At 44.1% G+C, this 18,363-nt stretch overlaps 1 protein-coding gene across 1 annotated transcript; it reads right to left on the reverse strand.

The window, feature by feature from the left end:
- Positions 1 to 2,731: 2,731 nt before the first annotated feature.
- LOC139669532 (nucleolar protein 8-like) lies at positions 2,732 to 11,876 on the reverse strand. Its single transcript, XM_071550034.1, has 8 exons — positions 8,839 to 11,876; positions 8,466 to 8,567; positions 6,909 to 7,028; positions 6,509 to 6,593; positions 5,109 to 5,208; positions 4,238 to 4,518; positions 3,226 to 3,396; positions 2,732 to 2,799 (listed from the first exon to the last, which is right to left on the reverse strand). The coding sequence occupies exons 1-8, from the start codon at positions 10,864 to 10,866 to the stop codon at positions 2,732 to 2,734; spliced, it is 2,955 nt and encodes a 984-aa protein (XP_071406135.1). The 5' UTR covers positions 10,867 to 11,876.
- Positions 11,877 to 18,363: the final 6,487 nt, after the last annotated feature.

An 18,363-nucleotide genomic window follows, 5' to 3' on the forward strand; every position in this document is an offset into this window, starting at 1 on the left:
AGTACTTGGATGGGAGACCTCCTGGGAACATCAGGGGCTGTAGGTTGTAGTCCTGAGGACTTCACTGTCACAGTCCAAGCTTGCTCGGCCATGGCAGATGATCCTTAGGACTTAAACGGTGGGGCCAGTTCTGCGCACCCTGTGCCTCCCCCAAAAAATCCACTGTGCAGGCTGGAAGGGCACACCCACATGAGGAGAGCCCTTCCCAAATCTTCATTGGTGAAGCCCAGCCACACGTACAAATTTAAACACATTATAATCTCTTAAAATTCCTTGTTTGAGGTGAAAATTTGATATAGAAGTTACTGATTTGACAGATGTATCAACAGTTACTTTCCTGCTGTTTCAAATGAGTCACTTTACCTTGATTTATTTGCAATAGAGGCTGAATCTTACTTGCACTACCTTAGTCCAGTGCTTGGTCCAGCCTGAGAGACAGCTGGGAATGTGACAGTTCTGCTGCTCTGGACACAGGCAAAAGGCAAAGCACTCGGGTGTCCCTGGGCTGGGGCCAGGCAGGGCCTGGCAGCAGGTGCCCAGGATGGCCTTGGCAGAGCCTCTGCAGCACAGGTCTAAGTGGACATAACATACAGGAATAGATATTCATTTCATACCAAGCATACAACACCAGCAACATCTGTCCCCTGTATTTATAAATATAAAAACTCAGTAAAAAAGTAAAAATTCAGCTCTGTGAACAAATACAAATTATTCATTACATAAACCTGTTATATATGCATGTAAATATACATACATATTTATGCACATACGCATATATAGATGGGTATATATATATGTCTATTATGTATGTATTTTCATTAACTTCTGGGAAACTTTCACCCTAGAAATAACACAGTCCAAATATTTGTAAATCAATCTAAAATATGCTCTCTATTATGTTAGGCAGAATACAAGTTATATAATCTTACAGAGAAAGAGGTATCTGTTCTTTCTCAGCCTTCAGCAGTGGAGCCAGAGGACACAGCAGAAGATCTTCATAATATGATATAATTACCAGAAATCGAACAAAGCAGCACGTCACATTTAAACCATATGTATATATGTATTTCTATATGTATATACATACATACAAAACCCCAAAACATGGAACAAACATCAAACTGAAAATAAACATGTCCCTATTTAGAAACAAAGTCTTAGCAGTTTTTGCCAATATTCTTTCCTGTTAGATTTTTGAAAGGGTTTTGAAAGTAACATTGTTTGGCAGCTTCTTCAAAGAAGAAATATGAAACATTTCTGATCAGTAATGTAAGAAATATTTATTGTTTTGCTTTCACTTTCCTTTTTGCATCCTTATGCTTCTTCCTGCATTCCTGGAAATATTTAAAATACAACATAAAATTATGAAAAAAATAATAATGATTAATACAAGTTTCTAGATTCACCTGTATCTTTACATACACTTAAGTAACTGGTCCTGTACATTACAGAGATTCACTAATTTACCTGACGGGACATCATAACATGATGTTATGCACACTTGTATACTACAGAAGTTTAGTTCCTCAGCAATTACAAAATTGCCAGCCTTTCTAGAGGTCCTGAACTAATTCTTCATGCAAATAAGCAGCCGTGTTCCCTCCTCATGCCCACAGTTACCAAGGAAGAGATGTTAAATACTCACCTCAATCAATAATCTTCGTCTATCTTCCCAACCATCTTGTTCTTCACTGAGATCAACTGATCTACAAAATAACTTTGGGCCCTCTGCCCAAAAAAGAACAAATTGATTTCCTTAAACACTTCTGAAAATGCTGCTGTTTGTAAAACTCATGAGCAAGACAGCAATCAAGTCAGAAGGTCTATTCTTCATATTCTTCCTATCATTCATAATCTCTTATCCCCCACAACATGATTGGCTCCAACAGAAATGCTCTGAACTACTGCCCTGTGTACTAAGAAAAACAAAAGGCAGCAGCAGTTAATATGCCAAGATAGGAACTGCAGTGAAATTGCACCTGTTTCATTAAGAGCACAGCACCATTACCCCACATCTCCCAAGAAAATTCATGCCTGCTGAGGACTGAGGTCTCACTTTCAACAGGGCCTGTAAATCAGACAGGCTGGAAGATTTCAGTGCACTAATTGTATGAACACAGCAAGACAGTTCATGACCGTTACCTCATATGTCTCAAGAAAAAAACATTATTTAAGACTGTCTTGATAAGTTACTGCATAAGATACCACAAGCAATTCTTGTTGTGGTCTGTGGAACCGTTCGAGGCTGTGAATGTTTGCTCCTGTTTTGTTTGTTTTTAAATACAAAATTCACTATATTCAGAAGAAAAAAAAAATCCACATTAATTAGAATCAAGAACGATGTGGACATAAGTGGCTAATAAGAATGTTCAACACTATGAATAGTAACACCAGAAGGAGAGGAAAAAATTAATGATGATATATATGCCTGAAAGGCATTTGTGATTTTTTTTTGGTAAGCCCTAAAAGGCCAGGTACATATTAGGCAATTCTCTGAAAAAAATGGAAGCAAGACAGATGTTCAGCGTTTTTGTTACCAGCAGTTTGTCATGGGATTCTACCTCAATTTAGACCACAAATACGAATGAAAACTTGCAATTTATTTTTTTCCTTAAACCTCTCACCTGTGTTACAGAACAAATAACTAGACAGGACTTCTTCCCTGACTTTCAGTAAGACTTTTGAAAGAAACCAAAAAAGAAGTGACAGTGAGTAAGTTCTGCTGTACCTCTCAGTCGTTCATCATCTTTGGAGAAGAAGAAAAATCTTGTACTTTCTCTTTGTGGCAAGCAAAGAAACCTGGACAAACACAAGGAAACTTTAACATCAAGAAAGTTACTGTCAAATTCCATTAATGCAAGTTAAAGCTGTAGTGCTTCAGAGAAACAGAATGCATGGAAGAACATTCCTCCACAGTAACCAAATACGGTCTTCTATAAAAAAGACCCTTTTATAAAAGAAAATTTACTACGTCTCTGACTTTTGGCCAAACCAAAACTGGTTTGGGTTGAACCAAAATTACCCACTTAATTTCTCCAGTGTTCAACCACAAACTCAGCTTTCATATTTTTATACTCAAGGTCAAAGCAAATGGGCTGTTGGGATGTTTCACTGTTACACTCTGTGCAGCAAGGAATGGTTTTCCAGGATAACTTCTGTTGCTCAGAGATGTGGAATGAAGACAGCAGTTTCCCAGGACCTGAGTGCTGCTATTAATATTCTCACAGCAGCAAATTACTACAACCAAATAGAAAACAAATACAACTTGCATTTCTTGATCCTTTTCAATTTCTGATGCCTCTGGCTCATCATCATCCTCAGAACTGCTGTCCTGGAAACGTGGATCTTCTTGCCATGTGACTTTTCCAGGTTTTATTGTTTCAAGGATGTAGGGCTCTGCAAGATTATCACAATTGAAATAAAAAATCAGATTATTCCTCTACTTGCCAGCAAAAAACCCTACTTCCCAGTGAAGAACTTACATTGGAAAAGCAGATTTAAGAAGGATGGAAACCTCCCCCTCTCGGGCTTTCTGAACTACATCTCTGCTCAGGTATTTTTCACTTTGTTCTGGGGGTCTCTTTCATATCCTGAAACCTTTATTAGTGCATTCAGAACAGTGAATCCTTTCTGAAGTCAACAAAAATGTGGGGGGCTTTGTTTCTTTTAAATCTTTCATTTAACTTCACATGGTTTGTTTTGTTTCCTACCCTACTGACTGACTTAATTCAGTATGTTTTAATCTTGAGTGTGTAACACTTATATCCCCTATAGTCATGGGTCATTCAGTTTCAATTTTCTAAAGGTACAATAAGAAAATTAAGTAAATAATAAAGCAATCTTGAATGTTCTTGGCGTCAACTCCAGATTTGCTTTTGCTCACATTACTCCATTAACACACCTTTGATTTCAAATCTTGTTGGGTTGTGTGAAACTTTGACTTGGCATATCACCTTTTTCCCTGTCTGAGAAATGTAGGGGATGACAACAACGTCCATCACTGTTTAAAAAAAACAAATAAATAATCGTTCTTTCTCAAAACATCCCTTTCAAGATTCCTGGGGCGCAAGCTGAGCTACCACAATCCTGGCAAGTGTAACTGAAGATCATAATGATTCTGCCTCATTACTCACTTTTGCCTCTGAAAATGCCCTGGATTCTGAATTTCTAAGCACCGTAGTCCTGCACAGTGCCCGACGTGAGCCATTCACTAGAAATTGCACTGTCCTGCTCTTACCTTCTTTTACACCTGACTTCTCTGTGTCTCCAAAGAAGGAAAACTTGAAACCACTCGGCTCCTGAGCTGTGTTATTCCCAGAGACAGGTTCCAAATAGTCAGGTGGGGCAGAGTCTTCTGCATCATCTTTGTCCCAGGGTATTCCCTCACGTTTCTCTGATTGGCTCTTTGAAGATCCAAATAAGTCTTTTAAATCAGCAGCAATATCATAATAGACTTCTTCAGACACTTGAGGCAGTTTCTCACTCTCTTCTTTCTTCTTCTTCTTCCTTTTAGCTTTACTGAAATGGGATAGTTGGAGGACAGTAACACAACAGAGCTGTTTTTAAAAGAAAGAGCCACCTGGCTCTTGATGTTTTCCTAAACTCAGCCATGCCCATTGATGAGGAGTTCACTTTTAAGGGAGAGAGCAGTGCAGGGGAAACATCTGAGCTTTGATTCTAAAGGCAGGAACAAGCCTCCTTTTTATTACCCACATCATTAAGGGACTTTTCACTTAACATGTGGTAGTTCATAAATGAAGATACTTAGGACAGATTTCTCTTCTGGCAAAAGAAATGTTAAGAGCTAATATGCTTTTTCACAGGATAAGAGCTAATACACATGTCTCTTGAAAACTTCTCAAATCTTCAAGTCCATGACTTGACCTTTCTCACCTTCAGTGAGGACAGAAAATGGCATGCAGAGAGTAGATGGACTACAAAGAAAAGATGACACTGCATGCTGGTTTTAGTGCTCACAATTCCTATTGTATATTGATTTCTGCAATCACAGGGAGGACTAAAGAGAAAATAGCAGTCTGCGTAGTTTCAAACTCAGTCTGCTGCCATAGGCTTCTCTCTAAGGGGAGAAACATCACAACTGTAGTTACCAAGCTGTAATATTACCTCTCCTTTTCTGTAGTACTTGGTTTCCTTTCAAAAACTGCGTGGTCCTGTCTGGTGGGATCGTAACGGAGGGCATTAATGTCTCTAAGAAAACAGAAAGGCAAAGAGAAACCATGAGACACTCTAAAGGCTCAAATGAAAGCTACCCCAAACCTTTACAGTAGGATACAAATTCAAATTGGCTTCTTCACCAAAATCACTCCAAAATGTAATTGACATTTAGAAAGTCCCTGCTAGTCAGTGCCTGGGAATTCCATTAAATACTGACTTCAAATACACACAAGAAAGGAAGTACTTTCCTCAGCCGTCTAGGCAGAAATTTTGGTTAGGAAACACCGGCAAAACTTAAGCCTCCCTAGAACTCCTTCACTGATGGCAGATGATTCATACTTGAATTTCTTGGCACTTGTTGCTGTTTTACTTGGCTTAGGCTGTTCCAGGTTGATGTTCAAGAGGCTTCCCAGTATCTGCAGAGTTTTCTTTTTTATCTGCAGCAAGTTCGTCTTCCTCATCTGCCTTCAAGCTCTTTGTCTCTGCTAAGATAACAAGAAATACATTATATTTTCCCTGCTGAGCCTGTGATATTTGATGCATAGTATCACTACAGTACTAGCAGAGCTCACGTCTATCAACACATCGCTTCCTTTATCTAAAAGCTACTCAGAGACTTTGTCCCTTGCACTGTAGAAAATCTTGGGTTAGAACAGTTCTGGGCATCTATTTCATGTGAAGGCCAGATCAGGTATTTAACATGTTTCCTGCTGCTGTCATGTAACTGCAACCCCTCTGCCACTGCTGATGCTCTACAGAAGATCACATGAAAGCAATGAAGGGAATAGCAGAGAGAGGCAAAAATTTAAGTTTCAGAAAGAAATTGAATCCTGAAAACTGGGTTAATTTCTTTTTCTTGGGGGTGGATATTCAAACTTTTTCTATTTTCAGCTTTTCTGCCTTCTGCTGCTAAAGAAAAAAAATGACCCTACTTAAGACTGCCAAATCAGCCACAGGCTGCAGGATGGCTACAAAACAAACAGTTTAAATGAATATAATGATCCAAAAGGGGGTTTTTCTAAGTCACCGCTTACCCAGTTTTTCAATGTGGATAAACACATTCTGATATCATGCTGTATTAAAAATAGTCTCAAATGTTGTTTTATTAGGCACATGTGCCTCACTCAGCTGTTCCAAATACTTTTGCAGCATACACCTTTAAGAAAGCACAGCCACCCCTGGTGTTTCTCATGCAGAGCCACAGCAGAGGTGGGTGGTTTTCTTTTAAGGGATCACCAAAGAAGGTAAAGGAGGTCATAAGGTGCTTCAAAAGCTAAAGCTCCATGATATGGCTCCATTACTACCAGTAACCAGGAAGTATGGGCAGCTTTACCTTCCTCCTCACTGTCACTCTCCAGGAATCGGGCGTCCATGCGGAATCTTTCATCGGTGCCAAATCGGGACTGCAGCCTCAGGAGCTAAACAAATGAAACAAGTGCTCTTAAGCACTGGAGAAGGAAATCAGCAACGTTCAATCCCTTTCTTTTCATACTTCATGGCAACATACTAATAATCTTTAGCTCTTGAGGCCTTTTCCAGGAATTTCTTTGGATACAAAGATAACACCACACATTATTTCCTCCATGGCCACTCTTTCCTCTGTTGAAGGGAATTCTATTTTAAATTGATATAAATCATACTCAGTAATAATACAAGCCTACCAGTTCTGTTCCTCTGAAGTGGCCCTATAGACTCTCAGAGGAAAATTAAATTCCAGTGATGGGTTCACTCACTTTTTCCCCAGCTTTGCCTTCAAACTGTGGCTTAATTATGAATCGTTCATTGTCCGTGTTGTCTTCCTCGTCCTCACTGCTGTCAAACAGTTTGCCTGAAGGCTTGGGAGCAGATGTATCCTTTGTTAAACAAAAAGGAAAAACAAAAGAAGGAGGTTATTTACATCTGAGAATATAAATCAGTACCAACTTTGTTCATGTCCTTTCCAGTTTTCCTGAAAAAGTGGATTTCCTGCACAACCCTGTGCATTTCCAGCACTGATCAACATGCTGCCAATCTTATCTTGTATACACATCTCGTGCAACTCTGGTTTATAATTATAAAATTAAAATTATGATTATTCCATTTCATCATGGGCAAAATATCCACGTAATGGTGTCCAGGTTTAGCCTAGCTTTTTACCAACTCTCGACTGGCCCCCCTTCCCCCCTCTCAAAAGCCTCCCCAGCAAACGGAAGAAACACTGAAAAGAAATTAACTCAAAAGAAACTGAAATGAATAAAAAGAAGAAATTATATTTTCTAACATTCACAATCACACTGTGTACACAGTACGTAGGATCCCACCCCCAGGGGAAAGGGAAAAGGGGACTGATCAACAAGAAAATTGGGAAGAAACAAAACCAAACCAAAAAAAACCCAAATGAAACAGACAAACACAATTAAAAACTTCAAGGAAGGGGAACAAGCATGAAACAATCTCACCCAGGACAGGAGAACCACCAGCAACCGAAGGGATCAGACTCCAGCCTCTCCCACCAGCAACCCCGGCCAAGGAAAAAGGGACAACCAAAACCAAAAACCCCTCCTCCCCTACTATGTGGAAGACACATGTGGAATACTTGTAACTTCCTTAGATACAGTGGTTACTGAGGAAGCCATGGGTAGAACCATTACAAATGGGCAACTCAGATTTTACAACAGTTAAAAAATTGCAAATTTCTGATTACATCAAGGAAGGTAAAAATGTCAATGGCTAAATAACGATAATGGTCCTAATCTCAATACATTTATAAGGCAAAATCCCAACAAAAGCAAACCCAATGCTTTAAAGTTTTAGCAGAGATGCAATTAAAAAATGTCATAGATAAGAAGTTCTATTTGAGAAAAAAATAAGTATTTAATTGTACTAAACCATGGCAGTAAAATCATGAGGAGTCTGCTAATGATAGTAAAGACGAAACCTTACACAGTTCTTTGGAGCTCAACAAAAACAAGATACTGCCTTAGCAGTTCATCCAGTCTCAGAAAGAGCAGAGTACTTCTGTACTGCTCAAGCCCAATCTCCTCCCCTGCCTTTGCCTAAAAGCAGAGGAATTTCAACACTAATTATACAGAAGTTCTTTCTCTTCTAAGTTAGAATACCTTCTGTACCAATCTCAAACTCCTTCCAAATTCTCCAAGCTCTCAAGCTTTCTCAGATGAATGGTTAAGTACTGTCAAACCTGTCTGATGTTAATTCAAAACTTACCTACATTTCTCTGGCACTTCACTAGGAAATCTAATCTTCAGAACAAAAGGCATGGTCACACAGGGCTTTTGCCTAATAACACTTACTTCTCCAGGCATATTTCCCAAACTTGCGTCTTTTTTCAATGTCTCATTTTCCGTGTCTGAATCGAATAGGATGTGTTTGTGCTTCCCTGCTGGCTGGCTGTCCTAGGAAAGGGGGAAATGTCAGGTCAAACACAGCAAGTACTTGCTGCACTAATACAGAAGTATCTAAAAGGCGTTTCCATGACCTCTGCTATTCCTCCTGCAACTCCAGAGGCATTCCAGGGACGAGGTATGCAGGATTTTGTATATACTCAAAACTGGCAATGTATCAGAAAATCCAGACTATGATTTTTAGGAATCTTAATTCACATACATTAATTACCCTTTTCCTTGTACTCTGGACTATTCAGATAAAAGTTGTGAGTGTAATTACCAGATTCGAAAGTGCTCCTTGAATGAGTTTCTTTTGGAGTTCTCTCTCCCTGTGTCTCTCCTCCAGAGCCGCCAGCCTCCTCTGGTTGTCCTGTTCCTGTTTGTCTCTTGTAGGTTCCTTTGAAGCAGCAGCATGAAGACAAAGCTCCTTATCTTCTAGAAGGCTTGTCTTCCTGTTCTCACATGTATTAGCTTCGCATTCTGGCTTTTTATTGCTTACATTCATCTTCATTTTTTTGGAAAGCAGTTTTGGGCTCTCCCGTTGCCGTTTAACGTGTTTCAGAGCCCCTGCAGCGTTGCTGTCCCTGTCACTGCTCTCACTGTCACTCTGATCAGGGCTGGGAGAGGCAGCTCCATGCTCTGAACTGTGGTCTTGTGGAGAACTCCTGTCTTTTTTCTTCCCCTGTAAACATGGCCTGGAAACAGGCTGATGTCTCTCATCTGCTGAGGAGGCACCAGGTGACGGTGCCTCATGCTGCTCACTGGGCACATTTTGTCTCTTTTTACTGCTGACTTGAAGTGCACACAATGGATGGTTCTTGGGCTGTCTTTTAGATGACTCCTCCCCAGAAGAAAATACACAAGCTCCAAGTCCTAAACCTACAGACCCCTTCTTTAACCCAGTACTGTCCTTAGTTGACTCTTTCACACAAAGGGACTCCATTCCCCTGAAGGGCTGATATTTCAAACGTGAATTATTTTGTCCCTTGGAGCTTTCCTTATTCTCCCCTGCTAAAATATCAGCCAGCACATCGTCAGGAGAGATGCTTTTTTTTTTATCTGCAGGGTGACATTTAGGAAGTTTTGGTTTATTTGCATTACCCTTAGGATTTTCTTCAGCAGGGGACTGAGCAGAACTCTGTGCACCATCAGATTCCTCTGCAGGTGTCCCAGTGTTTTTGGCAGCCAATGCTTTTAAGTCATGTAAGGAAAGGTCTAAGCGGTAACAGTTTTGCATCACGGACTCATAGTCAGAACTGATTTCAGACTCCCCTTGCTCAGACTCCGAGTGAGAGCTCTCACTATCACTTGTCTCTGCTGTACTGGTAACTGCTGAAGTTTGCAATGCACCAATTTTGGATTTTTTAATTTTCCACTTTTTTTCAATGTGTTCTCCTTCTACATTTTGAGTTTTCAGTGATGAGTCATTTAACAAACCACTTTTTTTGTTAGCTAGGATTTTTTTACTTTCCACCTTCATCTGTTCAGAATCTTCTAAAATTGCAGTTTTGCTGCTATTTGGATCTGGAGTTTTACCTTCAGCAATAATTTCATCTGTATCTGCTGAATCATAACCATTACCATATTCCACAGTCTCTTTGTAACTTCCTTTAGTGGTTTTCTTCATGGCATCTGGCTTGCTTAAGGACCAGTGACTACTGTATTTTAATCCAAAATCATCCCCAGTGATTTCCAAGGGGTCACTTTCAGTCTCAGCATTTCCAGCTTTCCATTTTTCTGTCTCTTTCTTTACCATGGCTCTGATCTCCTCTTCAGAATCAACATCACTGTCAGAAACACTCGTGTTATTTCGAGCTGTAACTCCACTAACATTCCTCTGATCTGATGATAAACCTTTGCCTGGCGTTTTACGATCCAGACTCCTCGATGGAGGCAATTTCAACTCGTCATTGGGTTTGGGGTTTGATCTCTGGCTCAGCTGTGGTGAGCTGGTGTGTTTTGGACGGGGCTGGCACCCAGAGGACAGAGCTGCTGCTCCATTCAGGGCCTCACTGCACAGTGGCCTCGGTTTTTTAGGTGGTTTCTTCATCCCAGAGAACTCTCCTTGTCGTTTCCTGTTTGCACTGACATCTCTCCCTTCCAAGTGCTGGGTGAGCTCAGGCACAGGAGCTGCTTGTGCCCGGTCTGGCTCCAGCTTCCTCAGGTTATGGCAGTACTTTGAGGGGTCATATTTCACAATGTTGGTCTGAGTTAAGGAATTAAAACAAGATTCCTCCAGCAAACAGACTCGAGTCTTTCTGAACAGGCTGAATTCTACACGAAAGGACAACAAGGAGCCCTTTTTCATCTCATGTCTTTAAGCAACTGACTTGTGCAGTCTAAGAAACTGCTCCAAATCACACAAATTTACTGCAAGACACACTTGAGGGATTCAGTAAATTGAGTCTGACATAGCAATCAAAATTAAGACTGTTCAGCAACTGTTTCTCCAGATGACAGAAGAAGGAAGGGAACTGTGCCTATGCCCAAACAGTAGGAAAAGGATATTTTATTCTTTTGCGGATTCCTGAGGTGGAGGACAGGCAAGACTCTGCCAAATTTACCAACAACCCACTTCTATAGGAAAAGAAAAGTAAACGGTGTTAAACAAAAAGAGAGTGGAAGTAACCCTGGAACAGAGAAAGATGTTTGTTCTTGGATAACAGAACTACTAATAAAAGAACCATCTGTGACTAATTCATTTTTGTTTATGCTCTTTAGTGAGATATAATCGTACTGTGCAACTTAGCCAGCTTCCTTCTCAAAAACAACAAAACCCAAAGCCAACCAAACCCCCAAACTTCTACGACCTGCAAATAAAGAATGATAACAAAGTAGTAAATTTCTTTACTTTGCAAGTACTATGTCTAATATATGGCTTCTGGTTTATGAGTTAACAGCAGCCACTGCACAGACAGAATCACTATTATTTTGCTCTCTTCCCCTTTGCCACACACACACAAAAATCCCTCTAACACCATTCTGTGCTTTGCAAATAATTTTCAAAACTTTCCAATTAATATAATTTTTCCTGTCTTAATTTGCATGTTCAGTGATTTTAATCTTCCTCTTGTAAGCACGTGCAGACCCTAATCCTGAATGTGAAGCACAGAGAGCAGTTCCTGACAGCCCAGCCACCAAAAATTATGTGCTGTATAAAAGTGAGTCACACAGTCTCTTTACAAGCTTTTAAGGGTGACATGAATGTACATTATGCTACAGGCTTATGCAAATTCCCAACATACACAAGGAACAAAGCATTTCCTGATTTAACACCACGAGAGGGGACAAGCAGATCACAATTATTTCCAGTCACTGCAAAGAATCACAGAATCATAGAATGGATTGGGTTGGAAAAGACCTCTGAGATCATCAAGTCCAACCCTTGGGCCAACTCCAGTCCCTTTACCAGATCATGGCACTCAGTGCCACGGCCAAGCTCAGTTGAAAAACCTCCAGGGATGGGGAATCCACCCCCTCTCTGGGCAGCCCATTCCAATGCCTGAGCACTCTCTCTGAATAACAGGAGCCTTCTCCTTGTCTCTACAGGAGGTATTTCTTCAGCCCACTTTTCACAACTTGGACTGTCACCCCCAATAATTACATGTCTTTACATAAGGCACAGAGATTTAGCATAAATTTAGATATAATGAGCTTGCTTTTTCTTGGTTTACTTCTCTTACACATCTCCCCCAGCATACCTTGTGTTCTGGCACCTCTGTACCTGGGACTGCTTTCATGTGGAAGTCCACAACTCCAGCCTTTTTCAGTGATTCCAACAGACATGCTTGGTTATTTCTCTGTGGCTTTTCTTTCTGCAGCTTTGCTTCCTCCCTCTCTGTGGCAAGCCTGTACCAAGAAGTACATCAGACATGGGAAAAGTACTCTACTAAATAAAGCCCATGTGCTGGATTCGAGCTGGCAGGGACCCCCTCCCACAGAACAGCAGCCACCCACTGCTCAAGGAATCAACACCTTGACGTTCCCTTTAAGGGAATAACGACATAAATCACGTTGCAGTATCACACATGCATCAACACTCCACCACTCTCTATAAAAACTGAAAGAGTGTAGAAGATGAAAGCACAGCCATAATATTATCAGATAAACAGAAGAAGGGTAACTTGAGCAGCAACACGCATTTTTAAAAAATGATTTTTACCTCTGCAAAAAGCTTTCTTTGGCCAACTCAATTTGCAGTGTCCCTCCTTTCCATTTTGTTTTATTTAAAATTGACATGCCTGCAAAACAACGAGATGGGAAAATAAGTATTTTTTACGTTAAAGAAGCACAGCCCAGACTTCACTACACCTCCTTCTATGACAGGCTGACGTTTCTTTAGCGTGATATTACACCTCACTGCTCACTTGGTTTAAGTTTGTACCTGAAAGGTACCCATAAAATTGAAGCTTAAAGAAGGCAACAGAATAAAACAAGCTCTACCTTGACCACATCCTGTTGTGACATCAGATGTGTTATCAGTAAAACAACCTGGCTCAAAAACATCAACAAGTAAAAACCAGAAAGATGTACTTACACTTTCTAAGCTCGGCATCAGAAATGCTGACACTGACGTAGGCAAAAGTTTTCACAGGGTTCCCTGATCAATGACAAACATCCAGTTAACTTCTGTGTAATATCAGTGTTTCCTTTAAAACTGAAAATTAAGCTATTTTGTGAAAATAAAGTGACTCTGAAGCAGAAATTCCATTTCACGCTTCAAACTGAAAAGCAATGAACCTTGAAAAGATAAAACAAAACATACCCTGATCATCTTTTCTGGTAATAATTTCTGCATCCAAAACATGCCCAAACTTCTCAAATCTTTCCTCCAGTTCGGCCTTAGACACCGTATGGCCAAGCCCTCCAACATACAAACGCTTGGAAACCTGTTCCTTCTCCATGCCTGAAGTCAAAGCATCACACCAGGAACACACACTCCGCTTTCCTGCGGGGAGACAACAACAGCTCACCGACACTGGCGCCGAAGGGGCCAGTGCGCCTGGAATGTCAAATTACGGGCAAATCGCTCCCCCAACAGCGCTCCCTGCTCTGTCCAGCGCCCGCAAACCCCGCGCTGCTGCTCCGCACCGGGGGCTGCCTTAAACCTCGAATCGCATCACCGGCTGCGCGATCGTGAATGGCAGCGGCTCGTTACCGCATAACCCGGGGTGCTCTTTCGGAAGCATGGGAGACCCGCACAGACCCGACCGCGTCAGGAGCTGCCGAGGGACGCCCGGCAGAGGGGCCCGGGCCCGGCCCGAGAGACCCCCCCACCCGGCAAAGGGGGCCCGAGGAACAGCCCCTCGCCCCCAGACCCGCCGCCCCCCTCCCTCACCGCCGCCATGTGCCCTCCCCGCGGCGACACTCGATTTACCTTCCCCCCAGCACCTCTTCCCAGCTCTCACGCGGAAAGGGTTCCGCCTCGTTAGGCAGCCGGGTTCTCTGCAGGCTTCCTGTTTCCCGCCGGTCAAGTGTGGTGGGAACACATGGGCTGGGTCTTGTGACGAAGGGCGCCTTGGGCGTAACCAATCACGAAGAAAAGCAGGGGCGTTTTCTGCAATACATGAGCAGAAATTAACAAAAACACAGGAACAACCGCCAAAGCAACGCTTTTCCCATTCGTGTCTAACGAGGAGCTTTGCTACTGTCCCTTCAGCGGCGCCGTTCTTTCAGAAGGAGGGGAAAGAAGGCGCGACCGGCCGCCCCCCGCTCGGGAAGCAGCAGTGGTAGCGTCCAGACGCGCGCAGCGCGCGGGCTTGGCGCGCGTTTCGAAAGGCGCGGGGGGCGCGCGCCGGGCGCGGGAACAGCTGACCCGCCCCGGGGTCCCGCCGCCCGCGGCTCCCCGTTCCCGGCCGCTCATCCCTTCCGTCCCTCGGTCCCGCCGCCCGCGGCTCCCCGTTCCCGGCCGCTCATCCCTTCCGTCCCTCGGTCCCGCCGCCCGCGGCTCCCCGTTCCCGGCCGATCCGCTCGGTTCCACTGCCCGCAGCTCCCCGTTTCCGGCCGCTCATCTCGTCCCCCGGTCCCGCCGCCCGCGGCTCCCCGTTCCCGGCAGCTCCGCTCCAACCCCCGGTGCCGCCGCTCGCGGCTCCCCGGTGCCGTCCCCCGGTCCCGCTGCCCGCGGCTCCCCGTTCCCGGCCGCGCCTCCGGGGCACGTCTGTGCTCCCAGCCCGAGTCTCGGCGGGCGGCACCGGCTCCGGCGGGCGCGGTCCCTGCGGGGCCGAACCCCCGCTCGTTGCTCCCAGACCCTCCGAGGCGCTTCCCGGCTCCGCTTGTGGCGGCGTAAAATCCGCGGCTCGGGGGTGTGGACGGGCAGGTGCGTAGAAGTGTGGAATGAGCGCTGTTGATGCACAAAAGTATATAAATACACGCATAAATACACATGTGTGATGTGCTTAGGTATGTATGTTTAGAGTGAGAAGAGTTTACTTGTTGCTTTATAATTAAAAATATGTACGAGGTGGGGTTTTTTTTCTGGAGTTAAAGCTCTCTGAAGTCACAAATAGTCTTTGAGTCTTCTGCAGTCTAGTGAAAGCCTTGGGTTCAAGTAGCTGTAAGCAGTTTGTGTGTCCTGTTATTGTTGTTTAAAAGAGGGATTGGCTAAGGTGGGATGAAGTTCTGCTGCTGTAGTGTTTTTCTTTTTCCCACCATACTCTTTGTAATGACCATAACTTTCTCCCCTGTATCCAGTTAAATTCCCACCTCCAAACTAATAGGATGCTTTAAAAGTTGGAGAACTTCTAGTTGTTGCTTGTTGTCATTCACTTCATGAATTGCACAGCCATGGGGATTCTTTAATTCCATGTACTTTATTCACTAAATAAGTCTTTAATGCAAACCATATTTTCAAATGTTGCTTTCTTGTGCCTCTTATTCCGATGCCGTTTCCTATGAAATAAACCAACGAAATCCTATTCCCTCCTCATCCCTTTCTATTGAACAATGTTAGTGTGGATCTTGCAGGTAGAGTAGGGATGGTTTAAAACACATAAAATCAACTTATGTTTTTTCCTGGTTGAAAATATTAATACATCAGTGTTGAGCTGCATCATCTCCTGCACAGTCCCTTGAATGTGTCAGGCCTAGGCTGAATGTCAGATTACCGTTTTCCCTGGAATTTGAGGTGTTTTGAACTGTTTGTGAAACACGGTTGCAGTTTGTGCCTCTCTCCTGGTGTTTAACCAGAAGGCAGATTTTGCTGCTGTGTTGGGACAGCTGTGCCTCATTAACCAGGGGAGTCGTTAGGTTAATTGGTCAGAGCTGGATTCCATTTTTATATCTGATTAGGAATGGTTTTCACCTGTAGAGCAGTTTGTTGTTCTCTTACAGCAAATTTAAAACAGCTGGATCTGCTTCTAATGCAATCAGGATCCTTAGAAGGTCTTTAAAGCCTTTGCCCTCATTAGATTCCTGATTTAACTTCTGTCTTTGGAGGCTGTGCAGTGATCTGTGTCTTAAAATTATTTTTACTTTAATTGGATTTAATTTAATTAACTCTTAAGGAACCAGTGCAAGAAAACAAATCTTTTTTCCCCTGAGATTGTTACCTGTTTTGGAGTAAACAATTTTTTTGATGGTCTCACATGGCTCCTGTCATGGGGACTTGTGGACCTGCCAGGTGGATCTGGGTTGTGCCATTGCAGGCAGGAGTGGTTTCCCTTGCGGGATGTTCCCGATGCGTTCTCCCTTCGGTTTCGCCTCCCAGCACTCGGTGCAGGCGGGCAGCTCCTGTCGTGGGGCCTTCTGGACAGGCTGGATGAATTTGAGTTTTGACGTTGGCGAGAGCAGTTTTGCCTGCGCGATGTCCCTGATGTGCGACTCGCAATACCTGATGGTCTCACGCAGCTCCTGTCATGGGGACTTGTGGACCCGATAGGTGGATCTGGGGTCTGACGTTGCAGGCGGGAGCAGTTTTGCCTGCGGGATGTCCCCGATTGTCTCTGCCTGGGCTGGCGCTGCCCAGCACTTGGTGTTGGCACATGGGTTCTGTCACGCAGAGTTCTGCGCTGGCCCTGTGGATCTGGGGCCTGACCTTGCTGGCAGGAGCCATTTTGTGTGAGGTCAGGCCCAGGACTGGTGGAGGAGCTGCTGTCCTGTGTGCCCAGGTCAGGGATGTCCAGCTCTGACTCATTCCCGGGGGTTGTAAGGGGAAGTGGGAAGGTCAAGGGCTCCCCAGGCCCAAGGCAGGCTGGGCCAGAGCAGTGCCCCCAGCCCTCCTGGAGCAGACAGGCTCTGCCAAGCCATCCTGGCCACCTGATGCCAGGCCCTGCATGGCCCCAGCCCAGGGGCACCTGTGTGCTTTGTCTCTTACCTGTGTCCAGAGGAGCACAACTGCCACATTCCCAGCTGGTTGCGCTGTCTGTCAGGCTGGAGCAGCGTTTGTGGGTACCCTCGGCAGCACAGGAGCTGCACAGGAGCATTTCCCAGGGCCTGGGGAAGCAAAAAGGTTGATGGCCGTGAGGACAAAGTGTCAAAAGCATGGGATATCTGGCCAAGCTCTCCTTCAGGCTCCTTCTGCTTTCAGCCCTTGCCAAGGCACAGATCCTCTGCAGAGCCCCCCACGGCCCCCCTCTGGCAACTTACCCCTCTTCCTCTGCCTCCTCTCTGCCTCCTGGATAAAGACACTCTCTGGCATTGCACTGGTGGTGCCTCACTCCCAGGTCCCTGAATGCATCGTCTTCCTCCCATAATGGCTCTCTGACAGGGAAAAGGAAAACTGATGAGCTCCGCCTGCCCTGGCATCTGGCAGGTGAGTCCCTGCCCTTTCCACTGTGCCATTTCCAACTCCTGTGAGAAGCTGAACGTGGCCCTCCCAAAGCAGTGTAGGGCCAAGAGTGCTGGGGCATGCCCTGGCAAGGCACAGCACTTGCACCCTCCTGTGTTGTGAGCCCAGCAGAAGGACACCAACGTCAAGGGGATTCAGATCCCCACAGTGAACATATCCACGAGAAATTCCCGATGGCCTCTGCAGAGGGGGCACTGGAAGGCTAAAATACCTGCAGACAGAGCCTGTCCCTGCAGGAGAAACAAGCAGCACTGAGTGAGGCCCTGGTGCTGCTGAGCCCCTGCTGTGCCCCTGGGGGTGAGGAAACTGCTCCTACTTGGATGCAGTCCCTGTGGAACCAGATGCTTTTGCACTCTGGGCACACCATGGTCTTGAAAGTCTTTCTGTCCTCCACAGGCTCCATGCAGATGAGGCATTGGGTGTGGAGGAAAAAGAGACCAAAAAAACCTAATTTTGTGAAATTTCTAATTCTGCTTTTCAAAATGTTGTTTGCACAGCAAAGTCTCTGAACAGCATAAAGTGCTAGAGTCACTTTGTTCTGGTACAAATTGTCCAGTAGTTATAGGAACTAGTGTACTATGGGTTAGAAGTCATAAATTAAACTAAGCTAGACACTTCAATAGGATGAAATGGTAAAAATCAAGATTTTGGAGAGTTGAAGCCAAGGTTTTACAAGGTTGACAGGTCATGTCACTGAACAAAGAAAAGGCAGAAATCCAACGGTGAAGAAGACGCTTTGAGACCACCCGAGGGATGAAGTCAGGAGACCACTACCCAAATTCCAAGCCAAAAGGAAAGCTCTGCCCACGGTTTTGCCTAGTCATTAATATGGAAATTACAAGGTGTTAACCATGAACTTAAGACTATAAATGGCTTATTTTACTTGAACAAGTTAGGCAAGTTTTTGCCCAGCACGAACTGGCTTTGCCTCCAACATTATCAATAAGTACCTTGCTGCTATTAGAATACAAAACTTTCTCTTAGCAGTCACTTTTTGCAGCGTTTTCGCTTATCAGATTT

This window comes from Pithys albifrons, chromosome 3 (assembly GCF_047495875.1).
Source record: "Pithys albifrons albifrons isolate INPA30051 chromosome 3, PitAlb_v1, whole genome shotgun sequence".
Classification (NCBI taxonomy): Eukaryota; Metazoa; Chordata; class Aves; order Passeriformes; family Thamnophilidae; genus Pithys; species Pithys albifrons.

Coding starts and splice junctions, on each gene's coding strand:
- LOC139669532 (XM_071550034.1), bottom strand. CDS start 10,866: ATGAAAAAGGGCTCCTTGTTGTCCTTTCGTGTAGAATTCAGCCTGTTC. Junction 8,568..8,838: donor AAGGAGCACTTTCGAATCTG/GTAATTACACTC, acceptor CCCCTTTCCTAG/GACAGCCAGCCAGCAGGGAA. Junction 6,594..6,908: donor AAGGCAAAGCTGGGGAAAAA/GTGAGTGAACCC, acceptor TCATTTGTTTAG/CTCCTGAGGCTGCAGTCCCG.